We start from the raw sequence: 17,864 nt of genomic DNA, 5'->3' as shown, positions 1-17,864 counted from the left end.
TTTGTGTCCCCCCCAAAATTTATAAATGAAGCCTAATTACCAATGTGATGGTTTTTGGAGAGGGGGCCTTTGAGAGGTAGTTAGGTCATGAAGGTAAAGCTCCCATGAATGGGATTAGAGCCCTTATTTAGAAGAGACTCTGGAGAGATGACTTCCCTCCTCCTCTCCCTCCCTCCCTCCCTCCCTCCCTCCCTCTCACTCTCTCACTCTCACTCTCTCACTCTCTCACTCTCTCACTCTCACTCTCTCACTCTCTCACTCTCTCTCACTCTCTCTCACTCTCTCTCTCTCTCTCTCTCTCACTCTCTCACTCTCTCACTCTCTCACTCACTCTCTCACTCTCTCACTCACTCTCTCACTCTCTCACTCACTCTCTCACTCTCTCACCACCATGTGAGAATACAGCAAGAAGGCATGCCTCTGCAAAACAGGATGAAGGTCCTCACCAGGAATTGAATCTGCTGGCACCTTGGTGTTGGGCTTTCCAACCTTCAGAATTGTGAGGAAGCAGTTTGTGTTGTTGAAGCCATCTAGTCTGTGGTATTTGTTGTAGGAGCCTGAACTAAGGCAGCTGAGAAGTAGAGTCTTTGAGCTGGGAGCATGGCTACCTTGACTATAATTAGTTTAATTATGGAGAAGGAAGGGGAGACTAGTTATTGAGGTTAAGCAGTCTTTGCCTTAAATCACATTACATTTTGTTAGCTACTGTCCATTGTTTTCCAAAGAAGATGTATAAATGTTCATTCCTACCAGTAGGGTATGAGAATAGGCTTGCTAACAGTAAGTGAATGTCTTTTTTGCCAATCTTATGAATGGAAAAGAAGCATTTTTAAAAATTTTTTTTATGTTTATTTTTGAGAGAGGGGAGGGGGGCACAGAGAGGGAGACACAGAATCTGAAGCAGGCTCCACGCTCTAAGCTGTCAGCACAGAGCCCGACATGGGGCTCGAACCCACAAACCATGGGTTCAGATCATGACCTGAGCCAAAGTTGGATGCTTAACCAACTGAGCCACCCAGGAGCCCCAAAGAAGCATATTTTTTTCAATGTTTTATTTATTTTTGAGACACACACACACACACACACACACACACACACACACCCCATGAGCAGGGGAGGGGCAGAGAGAGAGGGAGACAGAATCCAAAGCAGGCTTCAGGCTGTGAGCTGTCAGCAAACAATTCTAGAATTGAAATTAACTACCTCAACATTAAACCTGTGGTTCAGGGGCACCTGGCTGGCTCAGCTGGAAGAGCATGCAACTCGATCTCACAGTCATGAGTTCGAGCCCCACGTTGGGCGTCAAGATTATTTAAATAATTTTTTTAGACAACCACAAAGTGAGAACAGCGTGGCAAGCAAATTACAGCAAGCAAGAATGGAACATAGCTTGGGAAATACTGTACAAAAGACCCAAAGTAAAAATAAAAGCAAACCTTATCCCGAGGAACAGGAAGAAATTACCCAGATGTGCTCAAATTATAAAACAGCTGACAGTGATGTGGACTAAATAAAAGAAGCTTGAAAAACGATAGCATAGGAGGAGATGAATAGCGATTTAGGAAACATCGAGGGCAAAATCAGTATTAATACAAAAGAAGCAGAATAGATGTAGCAGGAAAAAAATCTACCTCCAGAAAGTTAAGGTAATCACAAGGAATGCAAGTGACAACAACAAAAAAACAAACATAATTAAAAATAATTCAGGTAATTAAAATTTCTTTTTAATTTTAAATTCCAGTCTAACACAGTGTTATATTAATTTCAGGTGTACAATATAATGATTCACCAATTCCATACATCACCTCGTGCTTCTCACAAGTGTACTCCTTAATCTCCCATTGCCTTTTAACTTCTGAAATAGGAAATTCAAATAGAGCAGATTCCATGTCATGACAAGAGAATTTCCTCTAACTTAAGAAATGATGATATTTATAAGTCAAAGGAGTGTGATCTTACTAAGTTTTAGGAAATCGTACTCTTAGGCTTCCAGAACTGTGAGAAGTAAAATTCTGTTGTTTCTAAGCTGCTCAGTCTATGGCATTTTTATTGTAGCATGCCAAACAGACTAAGACATTAGTAATTACAAGATTTATAAGGGAAAAAAAAATTGTCATTCTGGAGTGTATATGAAAAATCCAAGAGAATCTATAAAATTTTAAGTGGCACAGTCAGTTGGGCGATTGACTTAAGCTCAGGTCATGACCTCAAATTGTTGAGTTTGAGCCCCACATTAGGCTCTCTGCTGTCAGTGCAGGGCCCTCTTCAGATCCTCTGTCTCCCTCTCCCTGCCCTTTTCCACTTGTGTTCTCCCCCTCTCTCTCAAAACTAAATTTAAAAAAAATTTTTTAAATAAAGTTTTAAGTATTCTAAGTTATAAGAGTATTATGTAAAAATCTGGCATAAGAGATATTTTTTAAATCCCAGTACAGTATCAAATATAGATTATCTTGGATTATGTATGACAGCTGCAATAACAAGTAGACATTATTAGACAATTAAAAGACACTTGACCAGGGGTGCCTGGGTGGCTCAGTTAGTTAAGCGTCCGACTTGCACTCAGGTCATGATCTCAACAGCTTGTGAGTTCAAGCCCCGCATCAGGCTCTGTGCCCTCAGCTCAGAGCCTGGAGCCTGCTTCTGATTCTGTGTTTTGCTCTTGCTCTCTGCCCCTCCCCCACTCACACTCTGTCTCTCTCTCAAAAATAAAAATAAAAAAATAAAAAACTTGACTGAAGAATAAAGGAGATCTGAAATAATTGTCAGTACTATATCAGTGTAAAAACTTCGTATTCTAAAGATGCCTACTCCAAATATATAAATTCAGTGCAATTTGAGTCAAAATCTCAACAAAATTTTAATAGGCCTTGACAAATTAGTTTTAAAATTCATATGACAGGTTTAATGAAAGGACCAAAACCAAATAATTTTGAATAAAAGGAATAATGAAGAGATTCTCAGTTCTCTGTTACCATCATTTCTCATAGAATTAAATTAGTCTGTTACTGATGCAGGGGTAGTAGACCAGTGAGAAGGGAATCTGAGGCAAGGTTAAGATGCTGACACTTTATTCAGGGACTGTACAAGCCCAGGTAGCCCAAAAATCAGGTGAGAAAGCTGTGAAGCAATGTGATATATGATGCATTACCTTGGGAGGTGAGGCTTCTGCCAAGTCCAGATAAATCATACCTCAGAGAAGTCCATGAAAGGAAAAACCAGGCTGGCAATTTATTTCCCTCTTCCCTTCTTTACTCCCTCTTCCCGCTGGTCAAGGTGCACTCCAGATGACCCCCACCTGTTTCCGGATTGTGCATCCTGCCTTCAGCACTTGCTCAATAAACCAGATCCCACATCCCCACCATGTGTCATTCCATGCCTGGAAATAGAGGAGCAACTTGGCATAGTTAGGGCTCAGCATGAGGACCAACCAGGTCCACAACTTCACCTTAAATTCAAGCCAGCTCAGGGTACCATCAGTGATGACAGCAGTACAGTTCAGAAGACAGGCAGCTCCTTTTTTTTTCTCTTTTTTTTAAAATATTTTTTAATGTTTTATTTTATTTTTGAGAGATAGAGCATGAGCAGGGGAGGGACAGAAAGAGAGGGAGACAGAATCTGAAGCAGGCTCCAGGCTCCAAGCTGTCAGCCCAGAGCCTGATGTGGGGCTCGAACTCATGGGCCATGACGAGATCATGACCTGAGCTGAAGTTGGATGCTCAACCGACTGAGCCACCCAGTCCCCCCGACAGGCAGCTTCCTAAGAAAAAGAATTATAAGGGAATCTGAGAAAGTGTACAGGGCAGTTTCCAGTACAAATAAGAAATCAGGAAACAGAATGTTGGTCTTTACAAAAGGCTGGCACTATATAAATAGTGCTGGACTAGCTGAGTAACCACTAAGAAAAATAAAAAGTTCCCAAAGGCGCCTAGCTGGTTCAGTCGGTAGAGCATGCGACTTTTGATCTTGGGGTTGTGCATTTGAACCCCACTTTGGGTGTAGAAATTACTTAAAAAGAAAATCTTTTTAAAAAAATGAATCCCTACGTTATAACAAATTCCAGCTGAGTTCAAGATCTGTTAAATGTGCAAAGGCAAACTGGGATAAAAACACAGGAGTGCTGTAGGACCTGGGTGGTTCAGACTCCATCTCAGCTCAGGTCTTGATCTCGTGAGTTCAAGCCCAGCGTTGGGCTCCGTGCTGGGTGGGGAGCCTACTTAAAAAAAAAAAAATACAGGAGTGCCTTTTTGGACTTGTGGAGAACAATTTCTAAAACAAGACCCAAGCACCAGAAACTATAAAGGAGGAAAAGAAATAGATTTGGCTGTCTTTGAAACAATAAAAGAAACTTAACTAGTGACACTAGAAGCAAAATAAAAACACCAGCCCCAGATTGAGAGAAAATATTTAAAATGCGTAAAACCAATAAAAGGTGAATATTCATAATTTAAAAAAAAAATTGGTACAACTCTATAGGGAAAATATAAACAACCAAATAGAAAATTAGGCTAATTTTGTAAGTATTTCACCAAAAAAAAAAAAAAATCCAATGACCAGTAAACATAAAAAGCTACTTTAAAAGAAGTGTACCTGTTAGAGTTGCAAATTAAAAGAGACTATTTCTGACCCATTGGCAAGAATGTTAAAGCGTTGACAGAGATGCAGAGCAGCAGAAACTTCTGTATAGACATTGAAAATTCATGTTTTTAAATGCTCTCCAGATGATCACGTCTGCCAAGGCAGAGAGATGTCTGTCCCTAAAATTCTACTCTCCTACAGTCTTAAGCTCTCCTCTACCAGGTCCTACTGTAAGCTTCATCCTTAGTGTTTGACTTTTGTTGCCATGTCATTTTCTCTACCTTCGCCTTACTTTGTATGTCTTCGTTGGTCCAATTCTTCCCTCTTATTCTTCATGGTTTTCTGTTCCTCATCTACCATAGATCTGGAAACTATAAATAGCTTATTAAAATTTTGCACATGATTAAGTAACTAGGCCTAAAAGAAGGCCTAAGAGACTTCTGGCAGGTTGGTAGGGAGGTACATAAACTTTTATCATATCTGTTTTATTACTTTAAGAGGCCTTTTTAATTTTCTCTGTTTCTGGGCTCTTTTTCTATTAGGCAAAGTTGCTGGGTAGATGAGACTTAATGAACTTTAATTTAGCCTGTGTACGTATTTTGCCATTGTTTACACATAAATCCTGTCCTTCAAGGCCTTCTAATGCTGTGTTTTTGTTTTTTTTAATCTTTATTTATTTTTGAGAGAGAGAGAGACAGGAGTGCAAGAAGGGGAGAGGAACAGAGGGAGACACAGAATCCGAAGCAGTCTCCAGGCTCCGAGCTGTCAGTGTAGTGTCTGACACGGGGCTTGAACTCCTGAACCGTGAAATCATGACCTGAGCTGAAGTCGGCCACTTAACCGACTGAGCCATCCAGGAGCCCTGACTAATGCTATGTTTTAATTTGACTCAAATGTAAAATAGTTGGAATAAGGAAGTTGAATGTTAGCCTATGAGTTGGTGTAAGAAGTACAAAACATTTGAATAATTGATTTGTAACTTTTCTGTATTGACCTTTTAAAAAATGCAAATAAGATTATTTTTTTAAATGAAAGATTTCTTGAGATGGAATTCCTATTGATATATTTCTAATAAATACAGTGCATTCAGAATATACAGCTCACTGACTTTTAGTATGTTGCAGATATACTAAATATTACCACAATATTAGAACAATACTAGTACATTTTCATTGCCCACAAAAGGAACACTGTACCTCTTAGCTTTTATCCCCTAATCCTTCAGCCTTAGGCAACCATTAATCTTTGTCTCTGTATATTTGCCTGTTGTGAATATTTCATGTAAATAGAGTCATACAACATATGCCCATTTGTGACTTCTTGCACTTAACATGTTCAGAGTTACAGCCTGTATCAGTACTTATTATTGCTGAATGATACTCCATCAAATGAGCAATACCATATTTTATTTATCCCCTAATCATTTACTGGACATTTGAGTAGTTTCCACTTTTTGGCTGTTATGAATAAAGCTGCTATGAACATGTGTAAACTTAAGTTTTCGTTTCTCTTAAGTATATGTCTAGGAACAGAATTGCTGGATCACATGGTAATTCTATGTTTAACGTTTTGAGGAACTGCCAGACTTTTCCACGGCAGCTGTGCCATTTTACATTCCCACTAACAGTGTGCGAGAGTTCCAATTTCTCTGCATCCTCAGAGACAGTTGTTACCTTTGAAATTTAGCTATCCTAGTATATGTAGTGTGGTGTCTCATTGTGGTTTTAGTTTTATGGTTTTCTAAGGTATCTTTTTCTCCATATTTTCTTTTAACAGGCTAAGGAAATTTTAACAAAAGAATCAAATGTGCAAGAGGTTCGTTGTCCTGTTACCGTGTGTGGAGATGTGCATGGTCAATTCCATGATCTTATGGAACTCTTTAGAATTGGTGGAAAATCACCAGATACAAACTATCTATTCATGGGCGACTATGTAGACAGGGGCTATTACTCAGTGGAGACTGTGACTCTTCTTGTGGCATTAAAGGTATGATTAATGAAATTCAATTTTGTTTTCAAGCCTCAAACCAGCAAAAGATGAGCATGACAGTATTGCATAGCATCTGTTCTATTTTACGATCCATTCAATTTATAGCCCCTTAAAATATAACCGTTGATTTTACATCTTGTAAAAAAGAGAAAAATGAAAATGTTAACATTTAACTTGTCCTGCCTACTCCTGGTAAATCATTTCCCTTTGGTAATTCGCAGCTGAAGTCTTAGGACCATTTTTTTTTTTTAGTCAGGTATCCCTCATAGTCAGGTAGTATAAGTTTGTTTTAATTCTTGCCTTGAGAAGTCTGTTATTCCTGTGTCTTTTTTTCTGTCACACAATACATATCTTCATCACTTCATAGCTTCAGCTAGTGTAAGTGTGGTATCTAATGTTTCTGACCTCTCCAAATGTGCCTTGCTTGCATATGCTTTGAGATTAAATCTGTTATTTAACACTTCGTCTTGTTACTTTTTTGTCCCCAAACTCTTCAGAGATTCCACATTGCCTACAGAATCAAACCCTTTGGCTGGCCTTCTATAGTCTAGCTTGAATTTGCTTGCTAGTAGTTGGTAGCATAAACTCTATTTCAAATCAGAGTTTCAAAACACTCTGCCCATCTTCATTATTTCCTTATTAGATTTTCCCACAAGATGACTCTGATTTCTTACCCCCTTCTGCCAAGAGTCAGCTTAAGTCCTACATTTTTCTTGAAACCTCCAGCCATTTTTTTAGCCTTGTTCCTTCTACTCTTAAGTACTAGGAAAATTACTCTTCCACTCCTAATTTATATTACCATAGTGGCTTATTGCCTTGAAGTATTTACGTCTCATAGCTCCTTCGTAAGATTAGTCCCTAAACAGCATAAGTCACATATTGCATTTATGTGGACCTGGCACCTACTTTTAAACACTGAGCTTAATGTTGGACACATAATGGTTAGTTAATAAATACGTATAAATTGAAGTATGCATATGCAGCTTTTTGGTTAATTTGCTTTACAGAATCTGATGCTTTTTCATACTTCTTATCAGACACACTCCTAACTAAATAGTATGCTTATAAGGTGTGTCTCTGTGTATTTTTATGAAGAGGAGACTAAATACATTTGAAATCTTGCCCAGATTTGGGAAGGGCCTATTTTTGTGTTTTTGTTAGCAAATACAGTCTTTCCGTGGGAAATAAAAATTGAAAGGAGAGAGACAAGTTGCTGTATAGAGTAGTTTGTCTTGGGTTCAAATCTTTGACCTTTGGTATCCATTTAGCAGTAAGATATCATAGTGTCTGGAAAGACCTAGAAGACTAGTAATTATTTGAGGATGAAGAAGGCATTAAATACCAAGCATAATATATAATTTTATTAACAGTAATGTCACTTAATAAGATTCCAATGAAGGTGGTATAAATAGTAATGAAGAAGGACCATAAATATTTCAAAGGTCAGTCAAAGAATGAGAAGATGTTTAACTCTGAAAAAGAATTAGCATTTAATGTAATAGCAAACAAAAGAGCCATTTAAAGAAATAGGTCAGAAATTTGCTTAAGATTAACACTAGTAACAATATGCTTTATTTCATGAATTTTTTTTGCTTTTCCTCCAGGTGCGTTATCCAGAGCGCATTACAATATTGAGAGGAAACCATGAAAGCCGACAAATTACCCAAGTATATGGCTTTTATGATGAATGTCTACGAAAGTATGGAAATGCCAATGTTTGGAAATATTTTACAGATCTATTTGATTATCTTCCACTTACAGCTTTAGTAGATGGACAGGTGTGTATGTGCTTATATGGTGGGGGGAGGGGGGAATAAAAGAAAAGCTGTGTTTTTGTTTTTTTGTTTTGTTTTTTTAAGATTTTCTGATAGTAGGGGCGCCTGGGTGGCGCAGTCGGTTAAGCGTCCGACTTCAGCCAGGTCACGATCTCGCGGTCCGTGAGTTCGAGCCCCGCGTCAGGCTCTGGGCTGATGGCTCGGAGCCTGGAGCCTGTTTCCGATTCTGTGTCTCCCTCTCTCTCTGCCCCTCCCCCGTTCATGCTCTGTCTCTCTCTGTCCCAAAAATAAATTTAAAAAAACATTAAAAAAAAAAAAAAAAGATTTTCTGATAGTAATTTAGGGTTTAGATTTACATGTGACATCCTACCCACATCTCCTTAGCTTTTTCTGCTTTTCCTTATAATTAAAATTTCAGAATATGGAATTGGGGTAAGTTTTATGCACATTGTAACCAGAAGATTTCCCTGTTGTTCTCAGATGTATAAATATTTTGGCCAAAGTATTTGCCAGTATGCTTTTTTTATTATAGATAAATACCATAAATAAATGCTTAAGACCCTGATGTGCAATACTAGTAAAGCAAAGCTGTTTTTTAAAACTAGCTCCACACATACACAGTTTGCTGACTACCGTTAACTTTTTATTCCTGTTTTCATGGTAATTGCAAGAAGTAATATTGTGTATTAGACCTTCTCACTAAGAAGGGCATGCTTTCAGGCACTTGAGTAGCTCAGCTGGTTGAGCATCTGACTCTTAGTTTAGGATCAGGCTCAGGTCATGATCCCAGGGTCGTGGGATTAAGCCTTTAGTTGGGCTCCATGCTGACTGTGGAGTCTCCTTAAAATTCCCTCTCTCCCCCTCTGCCCCCTCCCCAGCTCATACATGCATTCTTGATTTTGGCTCAGGTCATATCTTATGGTTCATGGGATCGATCCCCAAGTCAGTCTCTGTGCTGACAGCACGGAGCCTGCTTGGGATTCTCTCCCTCTCTCTCAAAATAAATAAACATTTAAGAAATAAAGATAAAAGCAGAAATTGGTACCAAAAAACCACTAGGAATGAGAAGGCATTACTATCAATGTGAATGTGCTTACTTACAATCACAATAACATAGGGTACAGATTTATTCTATTGAACTTGAAAAAATACATGAAATTTATTTTGGCAAATTAGTTTTTAAGGAAATTAGGCCAGTGTAAATAGACTACCAAACTTAGAAGGAATTGGAAAAGTAACCAGGTCTAGATAGTTTTATAGGCAAATTTCTGCCAAACCTTTAAGGTGCATCTGTGTTCCAGAGGTTAGGCAAAGATGGAGAGCTTCAAAATTCATTCTTTGAGGCTAGTATAACCTCAATACCAAACCAGACATGGCAAGCACCAAAAAATAAAACTCATTTAAGTAGTAAAATAAAATAATACTAATTGAATAAACTTACATTGACTATACTTAATCAGCAAAACATCAGAAATCTCATCAAAATCAGGAGAAAAATGCCCTCTTAAAACTTCCCTAGAAGTTTGAGGATGGGTCTGGGAATAGATATTTTACCCACCCACCTCCCCAAATTTGTATTTCTCAGTTTTGTTTCGGAAGTTCTAACCAGTGCACTGATCAATAAAAAGAATTAAAAGGAATAAACATTGAGAAGAAATTAACAAATATTTTTGCTAACACGATTATGTACTAGAGAACTCTTAAGAAAGCTGAAAAATGGAGCAGGAATTGATAGTCTTTGGTATATGAGAAAAAATTTTATATGTCAGAAAATGTAATGATGAATCACAAGAATGGAACTCACATCCGCTAGAGAAGGGAAAAAAAAAAAACCGTATACAAAATATTTAGGAATATAAGGGGAAAAAAATTTTTTGAAGTTTATTTGAGAGAGGTGGCGTGCACGTGAGTTGGGAGGAGCAGAGAGAGGAAGAGAAACAATCCTAAATAGGCTCTACGCTGTCAGAATGTAGGCTGACTCAGGCTCAATTTCAAGAACCGTGAGATCATGACCTGAGGCGAAACCACGTCAGATGCTTAACCAGCTAAGCCACCCAGGCACCCCAAGAAGAAATATTTCAAAGTATCAACTGTCTCTGATGATGTGATTTTTGTTTCCTTTTCCACTGTATTTTATAAACTTTCCAAGTATTATTAAACTTTTGAAAAGAAGAGCTATTAGGATTGACATTTATAATAACCATTATTGACTCTCTGTTAACTTTCAGCATTTAACAAAACACTCTTTTTTTCTCTCTCTCTCTTTTTTTTAATTCATAAACAGATATTCTGCCTTCATGGTGGCCTCTCTCCATCCATAGATACACTGGATCATATAAGAGCCTTGGATCGTTTACAAGAAGTTCCACATGAGGTAATTTTAGTTTTAATTTTAAAAATAAATACAACCATACTGTAGTAAAGCTAAAAGAGTTAAACTTAACTGTCAATAATTTATGACATGTACTTACTTTTCTTGGCTAGGGCCCAATGTGTGATCTGTTGTGGTCAGATCCAGATGATCGTGGTGGGTGGGGTATTTCACCACGTGGTGCTGGCTACACATTTGGACAAGACATTTCTGAAACATTTAACCATGCCAACGGTCTCACACTGGTTTCTCGAGCTCACCAACTTGTAATGGAGGTATGTCCTTTTCCTGTAGGATGATCTTTATTTCAAATAAATCTATATCTCTATAATAAGGCTTCATGAAATAGTCCTCCCTATTACCTAAATTAATGAAGAAAATATTTGGCTGGTTTTAGCAGGTAGTACTAGTTGGCCAGAGAAAAGTTGCAAAAATATTACCAAAAAATTTCCTTGTATCCTACACTCAGATTCTGCAAATACAAAAATTTTCACATATTTTCATCTTTGCTTTATCATTCTATCTCTACCCTCCAGCTTCCCTTCCTCCATGCACACATTACTTTCTTTTAAACTTACTTGAATGCCAATTGAAGACATGGTACTCCTTTATCTCCAAATTTCCATGTATATTTTGCAAAAATAAAGGTTTTTCTCTTATATTATGACAGTATAGTTCCTGCAGTCCAGAAATTTGCATTATTACTATGATCTAATCTAAACACTTCATTTGAGTTTTTCAGTATACCACTAATGTTCTTGATAGGAAAATTTAATTATGTATGTAATTATGTATAATCCAGGATCATGCTGTTTGGACTCCTTTGATGTAGAAATAATTCCTCAGATTCTCTGTTGTGCATAATCTTTACATTTTTGAAGACTACAAGCAGTTTTATTTTGTAGACTGATGTTTCCTTATGATTCAGGATATACATTTTTGGTAGGCATATTGCAGAATAATGTGATATGCTTCTCAGTGCATCATATTTAAGTCATGGAATCTGTTTACCCTATAGTTTGTTGGTGGTATCTGCTTAAATCAGTTAAGGTAGTGGCCACCAGATTTCTCTACCATGATGTTACTGTTTTATAAATACTAAAGGAATAGAAATAGAGTTTTATCTTTTCAAACCAGTAGGGAGTAGCTTCAAGATGTTAGAGAAAGGGGCCTCTGGGTGGCTCAGTCGGTTGGGCGGCCGACTATAGCTCAGGTCATAATCTCACAGTTCGTGGGTTCAAGCCCCACATTGGGCTCTGTGCTGACAGCTCAGAGCCTGGAGCCTGCTTCCGATTCTGTGTCTCCCTCTCTCTCTGCCCCTTCCCTGCTTGCTCTCTTTCTGTCTCAAAAATAATAAACATTACAAAAAATAATAATAAAAAATATAAAGATATTAGAGAAAACTTCAACCCAATTGAGGCAGGAGGAGTGAGAATATGGTTAATAAGGACTATAAATTCATACAGTAAAAGATAAACCTAATTCTATCAGTAATCATAAGAGATGTGAATGGATGAAAATTTTTATTTCCCTAAAATACTTAAAGTCTGAAGTAGATAATCAAAATTCAGCTGTTAACTTGGGATGAATCTAAAACATAATGAAAAAATAGAGAGTAAAACTTAAGAAGTAAAACAGGACAGTGCAGCCTAGAAAGAGAGGGAAAATAGTATGTTGGCATATCAATTAGTTATCCAAAGTCAACTAATAATGTGAATCAAATAGGCTCTAAGATAAAAGGTATATTTTGAAATAAAAAGAGGTCATTACTGATAAAAACTGGCCTAGTGATCTAGGGAAGAAATAATTCTAGGTTTTTGTTTACCTAGTAATAAACAGATTCTAAACATATAAAGCAAAAGTTGATACAATTTATAAGGAAGTTATGTGAAATCTTCCATCATTGTGGGAGAAATTTTAATACACATCGTAGCCAAGAGCTGAAGCATAGATCTAAGTAGAACAGCACCATTACTGAGCCTCCGTGTCACAGAACCCTGTGCACAACAGTTGAGTATTCAGTGCAGGTGCACAGTGTTAAGGATGGATACCATATAAGGTAGCAGAGAAGACTACGTTTCCTCCAAGAACATTTATAATTTTTCAATTTAGTTTTCTAAACTTACCTGCGTCAATATTATAATTTTATAATGAAATATTTTGTGTTGCCTTTTTTAATGCTGCAGGGATACAATTGGTGTCATGATCGGAATGTGGTTACCATTTTCAGCGCACCCAATTACTGTTATCGTTGTGGGAACCAGGCTGCTATCATGGAATTAGATGACACTTTAAAATACTCCTTGTAAGTAACTTGATGTTAAAGACAATTTTTAAATTGTATATAATTGCTTTTAGAAGGAAAACTTTAAATGTAGATATAGGATTTCTGGTGCTCCTGGGTGTCTCCCAGTCAAACTTATAACTCTTGATTTGGCTTAGGTCATGATCTCACAGTTCTTTGGATTGAGCCTCGCGTCAGGCTCTGCGCTGCCAGCTTGGGATTCTGTCTCTCTCCCTGCCACTCCTCTGCTTGCACATGCTTGCTTGCTCGCTCTCTCAAATAAACTCTAAAAAAAAAAAAAAAGAGGATTTCTGCTTCTCAAATAGTGGAGTAAGGAACTTGGCAAACCCTCTCCCCAACAGAGACAACCATTTAACTAGAAAAAGTGATTTTAAACAATTATTACATGCTTTTGAATATTGTCCTAAATGCATGCAACCTATAGAGAAACATTCTAAAAAATCTAAATCTCAGTAATAACAGCCACAATCTGTGGGATTTGAGCCATAGTGTGTTCCCTTCCTCTTTCCAGATCCCTTGTACAGAAACTACTCCACAGTCACTCTGCTCTGGACCCTGCTCATATTTTTATCTGGTTTTAATCTTTTAGCCTCTGTTAAACTACACAACAAAGTTATTTAGAAGTCCCCTCTCTGTAGGCACAGGCTAGCTATTGGTCAGAGGTTGTGCTGAAGCCTCCTTGGTCAGTGAAATTTTAGGGCCCACCCTAAACTAGTAAGATGGCTGGAAATGTATGTGGCTTAGAAGTTGCTCTCACAGTTGAAAGAATTTACATTTTAGCTCACAGTTCAACAAAGCACCAGTATGTTGAGTGTGTGTGTGTGTGTGTGTGTGTGTGTGTGTGTGTGTGTGTGTGTGTAATTAGTCCTGAGAGGGCACAAGCTTAAGGATGACATAAAGTGTAGTTTTCCAGACTGTCAGAGATGTATGTGTTTGGGATTTTAAGCCTGGCTTCCTAGGAGTTACTTCTGGGTCAGAGGAACTTGTTTATTAGCCAGTAATTGATTAGAGATTGTGTTTAAGCCCTAGTACCATTGAGGGTTATACCCTTTTGTTGATTAGTTTCCTAGGGCTCCTGTAACAAATTACCACCAAGCGGGTTCCTGAACGGAATTTATTCTCACATATGTGGAGGCTAAAAGTTTGCAATCAGGGGGTTGGCATGGTGATGTTCCCTGTAAAGAATCCTTTCTTGCCTCTCCCTAGCTTCTCCTGGCTCCTGCAATCCTTGGTTTGTAGATGCATCTCTCCAGTCTTTGTCTCTGTCTTCACGTGGCACTCTCCTCTGTGTGTTCCTTCTGAGGATACCATCAGATTGAATTTAGGGCTCAACCTAATCAAGTATAACCTCATCTTATCTGATAACATCTGCAAAGACCTGATTTCCAAATAGTGTCACGTTGTGAGGTTCTAAATGAATATGAATTTTGGGGATAAACTGTCTGACCCAACACAGTCTGTGTGTGGCTTGAGAATGTTTTCAAGAATGCCCCAAGGGCAGCTAAGTGGTTCAGTTGGTTGATTGTCCAACTCTTGATTTCAGCTCAAGTCATGGTCTCATGTTTGTGGGATTGAGCCCTGCATCGGGCCCTGCGCTGACAGCACAGAGCCTACTTGGGATTTTCTCTCTCCTCTTTCTGCCCCCCTTCTCAGCTCACACACATATGCGCTCACTCTCAAGTGGTTAAAAAAAAAAAAAAAAAAAAAAAAAAAAAGAATGCCCCCAAATGCTACACTAATTATTCCTGTTGTAGGTATAGTTAATATATATGCATAGTCTTCTTGTCTCCCAGTGTTGACTGTGATCCAAGGAAGCCAGGAAAGGCTGTTCTTAGCCCTTTTGTGTTTCACATTTCTTAAAAGTTCAACTGTACTACAAATACATCTGTATTTTTTGTACCCACATGCAGCTGGTTTTTAAATCAGTTATGAAGATGAAATTATACTGTTATTTGCAATTACTGTCATGTGTGTTTCTTAATTGATGATAACTTCAGTCTAAAGGAAGAATATGAATAAAAAATGAGAAGGTTGGCTCCTGGGTGGCTCAGTCCGTTAAGCGTCTAACTTTGGTTCAGGTCATGATCTTGTGGTTCCTAAGTTCAAGCCCCACATCAGGTTCTGTGCTGTCAATGCAGAGCCTGCTTTGGATCCTCTCTACCCCTCTCTCTCTCTGCCACTCCCCACTCACACTCTCTTAAAAAATAAACTTTGGGAGCACTTGGGTGGCTCAGTCTCCGTTAAGCATCCAACTTCGGCTCAGGTCATGATCTCGCGGTTTGTGAGTTTGAGCCCCACATCGAACTCTGTACTGACAGCTCGGAGCCTGGAGCCTGCTTCAGATTTTGTGTCTCTCTCTGCTCCTCCCCTGCTCACACTCTTTCTCTCTCTCTCAAAAATAAATTAATATTTTAAAAAATGAGAAGGTTAACAATCTACACACTCTCCTCAGCTTCTTTAAGGGCATGAGATTATATGAAATAGTAATTATGATAATGCATTTTGGAGATTGTAACATAACATCAGTAGCAAAAAAAGGAAATGGAAAGGAGCTTACTATATAGTAGAAATGTCTCTTAAATCACTAGAATTTATGAATCTTAAGTAGAATTCCATAAGTTAAGTGATGTATGGTTAAGATCTAGAGCAACCAATAACAAAATAATTTAGGAAAAATAGCTAAAGTTATTAAAGGAATTTAAATGGCACACTAGAAAATAATGCTTTTATTATTTTTTTTAATGTTCGTTTATTTAGATAGCGCAGGGGAGGGGCACAGAGAGGGAGAACCCCAAGGAGCCTCTGCGCTGTCAGCCCAGAGCCTGACATGGGCCTTGTTCTCAGGAACCTTGAGATCATGACCCAAGCTGAAATCAAGAGTCCAATGCTTAACTAACTGACCCACCCAAGCACCCCAAAATATGCTTTTAATAAAAAAGCAGTTAAAGTAGGAACCAAGAAACAAGACAAAAAGTGGCAGGTATAAATCCAGTCATATCAGTATTAAATGTGAATGAGTGGTTTGAGTAATGCACTCAAAAGACAAAAATTATCAAGATTGTTTTTTTAAAGATCCAGCTTTTATGATGTCTACGGGAAACATAATTTAGATTAAAAACAAATAGGTTGAAAATAGGTAAAAAAAGATATACCATTGCTAACAGCAACCACATGACTGCTGACCTCGTTATACTAGTATCAGACAAAAATAGATTTCAAAATAAAAATTGTTACACGAAGACATTTCACAATGATGAGAGTCAAACCATTAGGAACATATACCAGTTATAAACAAATGCACTTAATTATGGAGCAAAACGAACAGAACTGAAAGAGGTAAGTTCAACAGTAGTTGGAGACTTTAACATGTATGGAACATTCTACCCAAATGTGCCAAAACTCATGGGATTTGATGAAAGCAGTATTTGCAGGGAAATAAATAACTGTAAATGCCTATATTAAAAATCAGATTTTTAGAAAGATCTCAAGTCAGTAACCTAACTATACTTTACAGACCCTAGAAAAAGAAGAGCAGACTAAATCCACTGCAAGCATTTGGAAGGAAGTAAAATGAAATAGTAGACAAATAGAAAAAAGTCAAAACCAGAAGTTCTTTCCAACAAAATTTAAAAAGCCTTGACAGGCCAACCAAAAATGAGTAAAGATTCACATTACCAAAAATCACTGCAAGACCCTACTGAAATAAAAAGAATTAGAATACAGTGAGTAACTGTATGGTGACAAATTCCTAGAAAGACAAACTGCCAAAATTGACTCAATTAGAAAATCGGAATAGTTGTAAACAACATAGTAAAAATGGGAAACAGCACTGCTCTACCACAGTGTCTTCTTTATTAACTTGCTTGCAATTTCAAGTCCTTTATTTGCTTTCTTTTTTGCCACATATAGCCTTCAGTTTGACCCAGCACCTCGTCGTGGAGAGCCTCATGTTACCCGGCGCACCCCAGACTACTTCCTGTAAATTCCTCCTGGGAAAAACCTGCCTTTGTATGTGGAAGTATACCTGGCTTTTTAAAATATATATATTTAAAAACAAAACAAAAAAAAAGCAACAGTAATCTATGTGTTTCTGTAACAAATTGGGATCTGTCTTGGCATTAAAACCATATCATGGACCAAAATGTGCCATACTAATGAGCATTTAGCACAATTTGAGACTGAAACTTAGTACAACACTATGTTCTAGATCGGTCAGTCTTAACAGTTTGCCTGCTGTATTTGTAGTAACCATTTTCCTCTGGACTGTTGAAGCAAAAAAGGTAACTAACTCCTTCATCTCCTTTTGCACTTACTTGGAAATTTTAGTTCTAGTGTTTAACTGGCATGGATTGATAGAGTTGGGTTTTATTTTTAAGAAAAATTCGCAAGCTAACTTCCACTTAATCCATTACCCTTTATTTTATTGAAATGTATAGTTAAATTAACTGAAGGAAAGATTCTTGGGAGTATGTTGTCATAACATTTAAAAAGGTTTCCCTTCATTTAAACTAAATTACTGTTTTATGTTGATCTGCATATTTCTGTATATTTGTCATGACAGTGCTTGCATCCTATTTGGTGTACTGAGCAAATAAACTTTCCATTTTAAACAGAAACAAATTGGTTTACTGTGGTACACTTTAAATGAAAGTTCTGCTTTTTTGACACTTAATAAAACCTCTTGACCTGTGATAAACAGTTGTGTTGAGGTAATTTAAGTATAATGTTCTTTGTATAAGGCTTATTTTCAGAAGAAAAATTGAACTAGTAAGCTGTATCTTTTAGACCATGGAAAAGCCATTTTTTCTTTCTAAACATGATTTCAGTAGGTGGTTCGTGTTAATGTATT

The 17,864-nt window shown here is 37.6% G+C and overlaps 1 protein-coding gene across 1 annotated transcript in view; it reads left to right on the top strand.

The window, feature by feature from the left end:
• The window catches only part of PPP2CB (protein phosphatase 2 catalytic subunit beta), a 34,067-nt gene extending 16,436 nt beyond the window's left edge, over positions 1 to 17,631 (top strand). Inside the window, exons 2-7 of the mRNA XM_042983137.1 lie at positions 6,352 to 6,561; positions 8,169 to 8,342; positions 10,624 to 10,713; positions 10,824 to 10,985; positions 12,897 to 13,015; positions 16,925 to 17,631. Of these exons, the coding sequence (XP_042839071.1) occupies positions 6,352 to 6,561; positions 8,169 to 8,342; positions 10,624 to 10,713; positions 10,824 to 10,985; positions 12,897 to 13,015; positions 16,925 to 16,997 (828 nt within the window). The 3' untranslated portion in view covers positions 16,998 to 17,631. The remainder of the gene's footprint in view (positions 1 to 6,351; positions 6,562 to 8,168; positions 8,343 to 10,623; positions 10,714 to 10,823; positions 10,986 to 12,896; positions 13,016 to 16,924) is intronic.
• The last annotated feature ends 233 nt before the right edge of the window (positions 17,632 to 17,864 follow it).

Source organism: Panthera tigris, chromosome B1 (genome assembly GCF_018350195.1).
Source record: "Panthera tigris isolate Pti1 chromosome B1, P.tigris_Pti1_mat1.1, whole genome shotgun sequence".
NCBI lineage: Eukaryota > Metazoa > Chordata > Mammalia > Carnivora > Felidae > Panthera > Panthera tigris.
The sequence above is the reverse complement of the archived record's forward strand: the minus strand, read 5'-3'. Positions and strand labels throughout refer to the sequence as shown.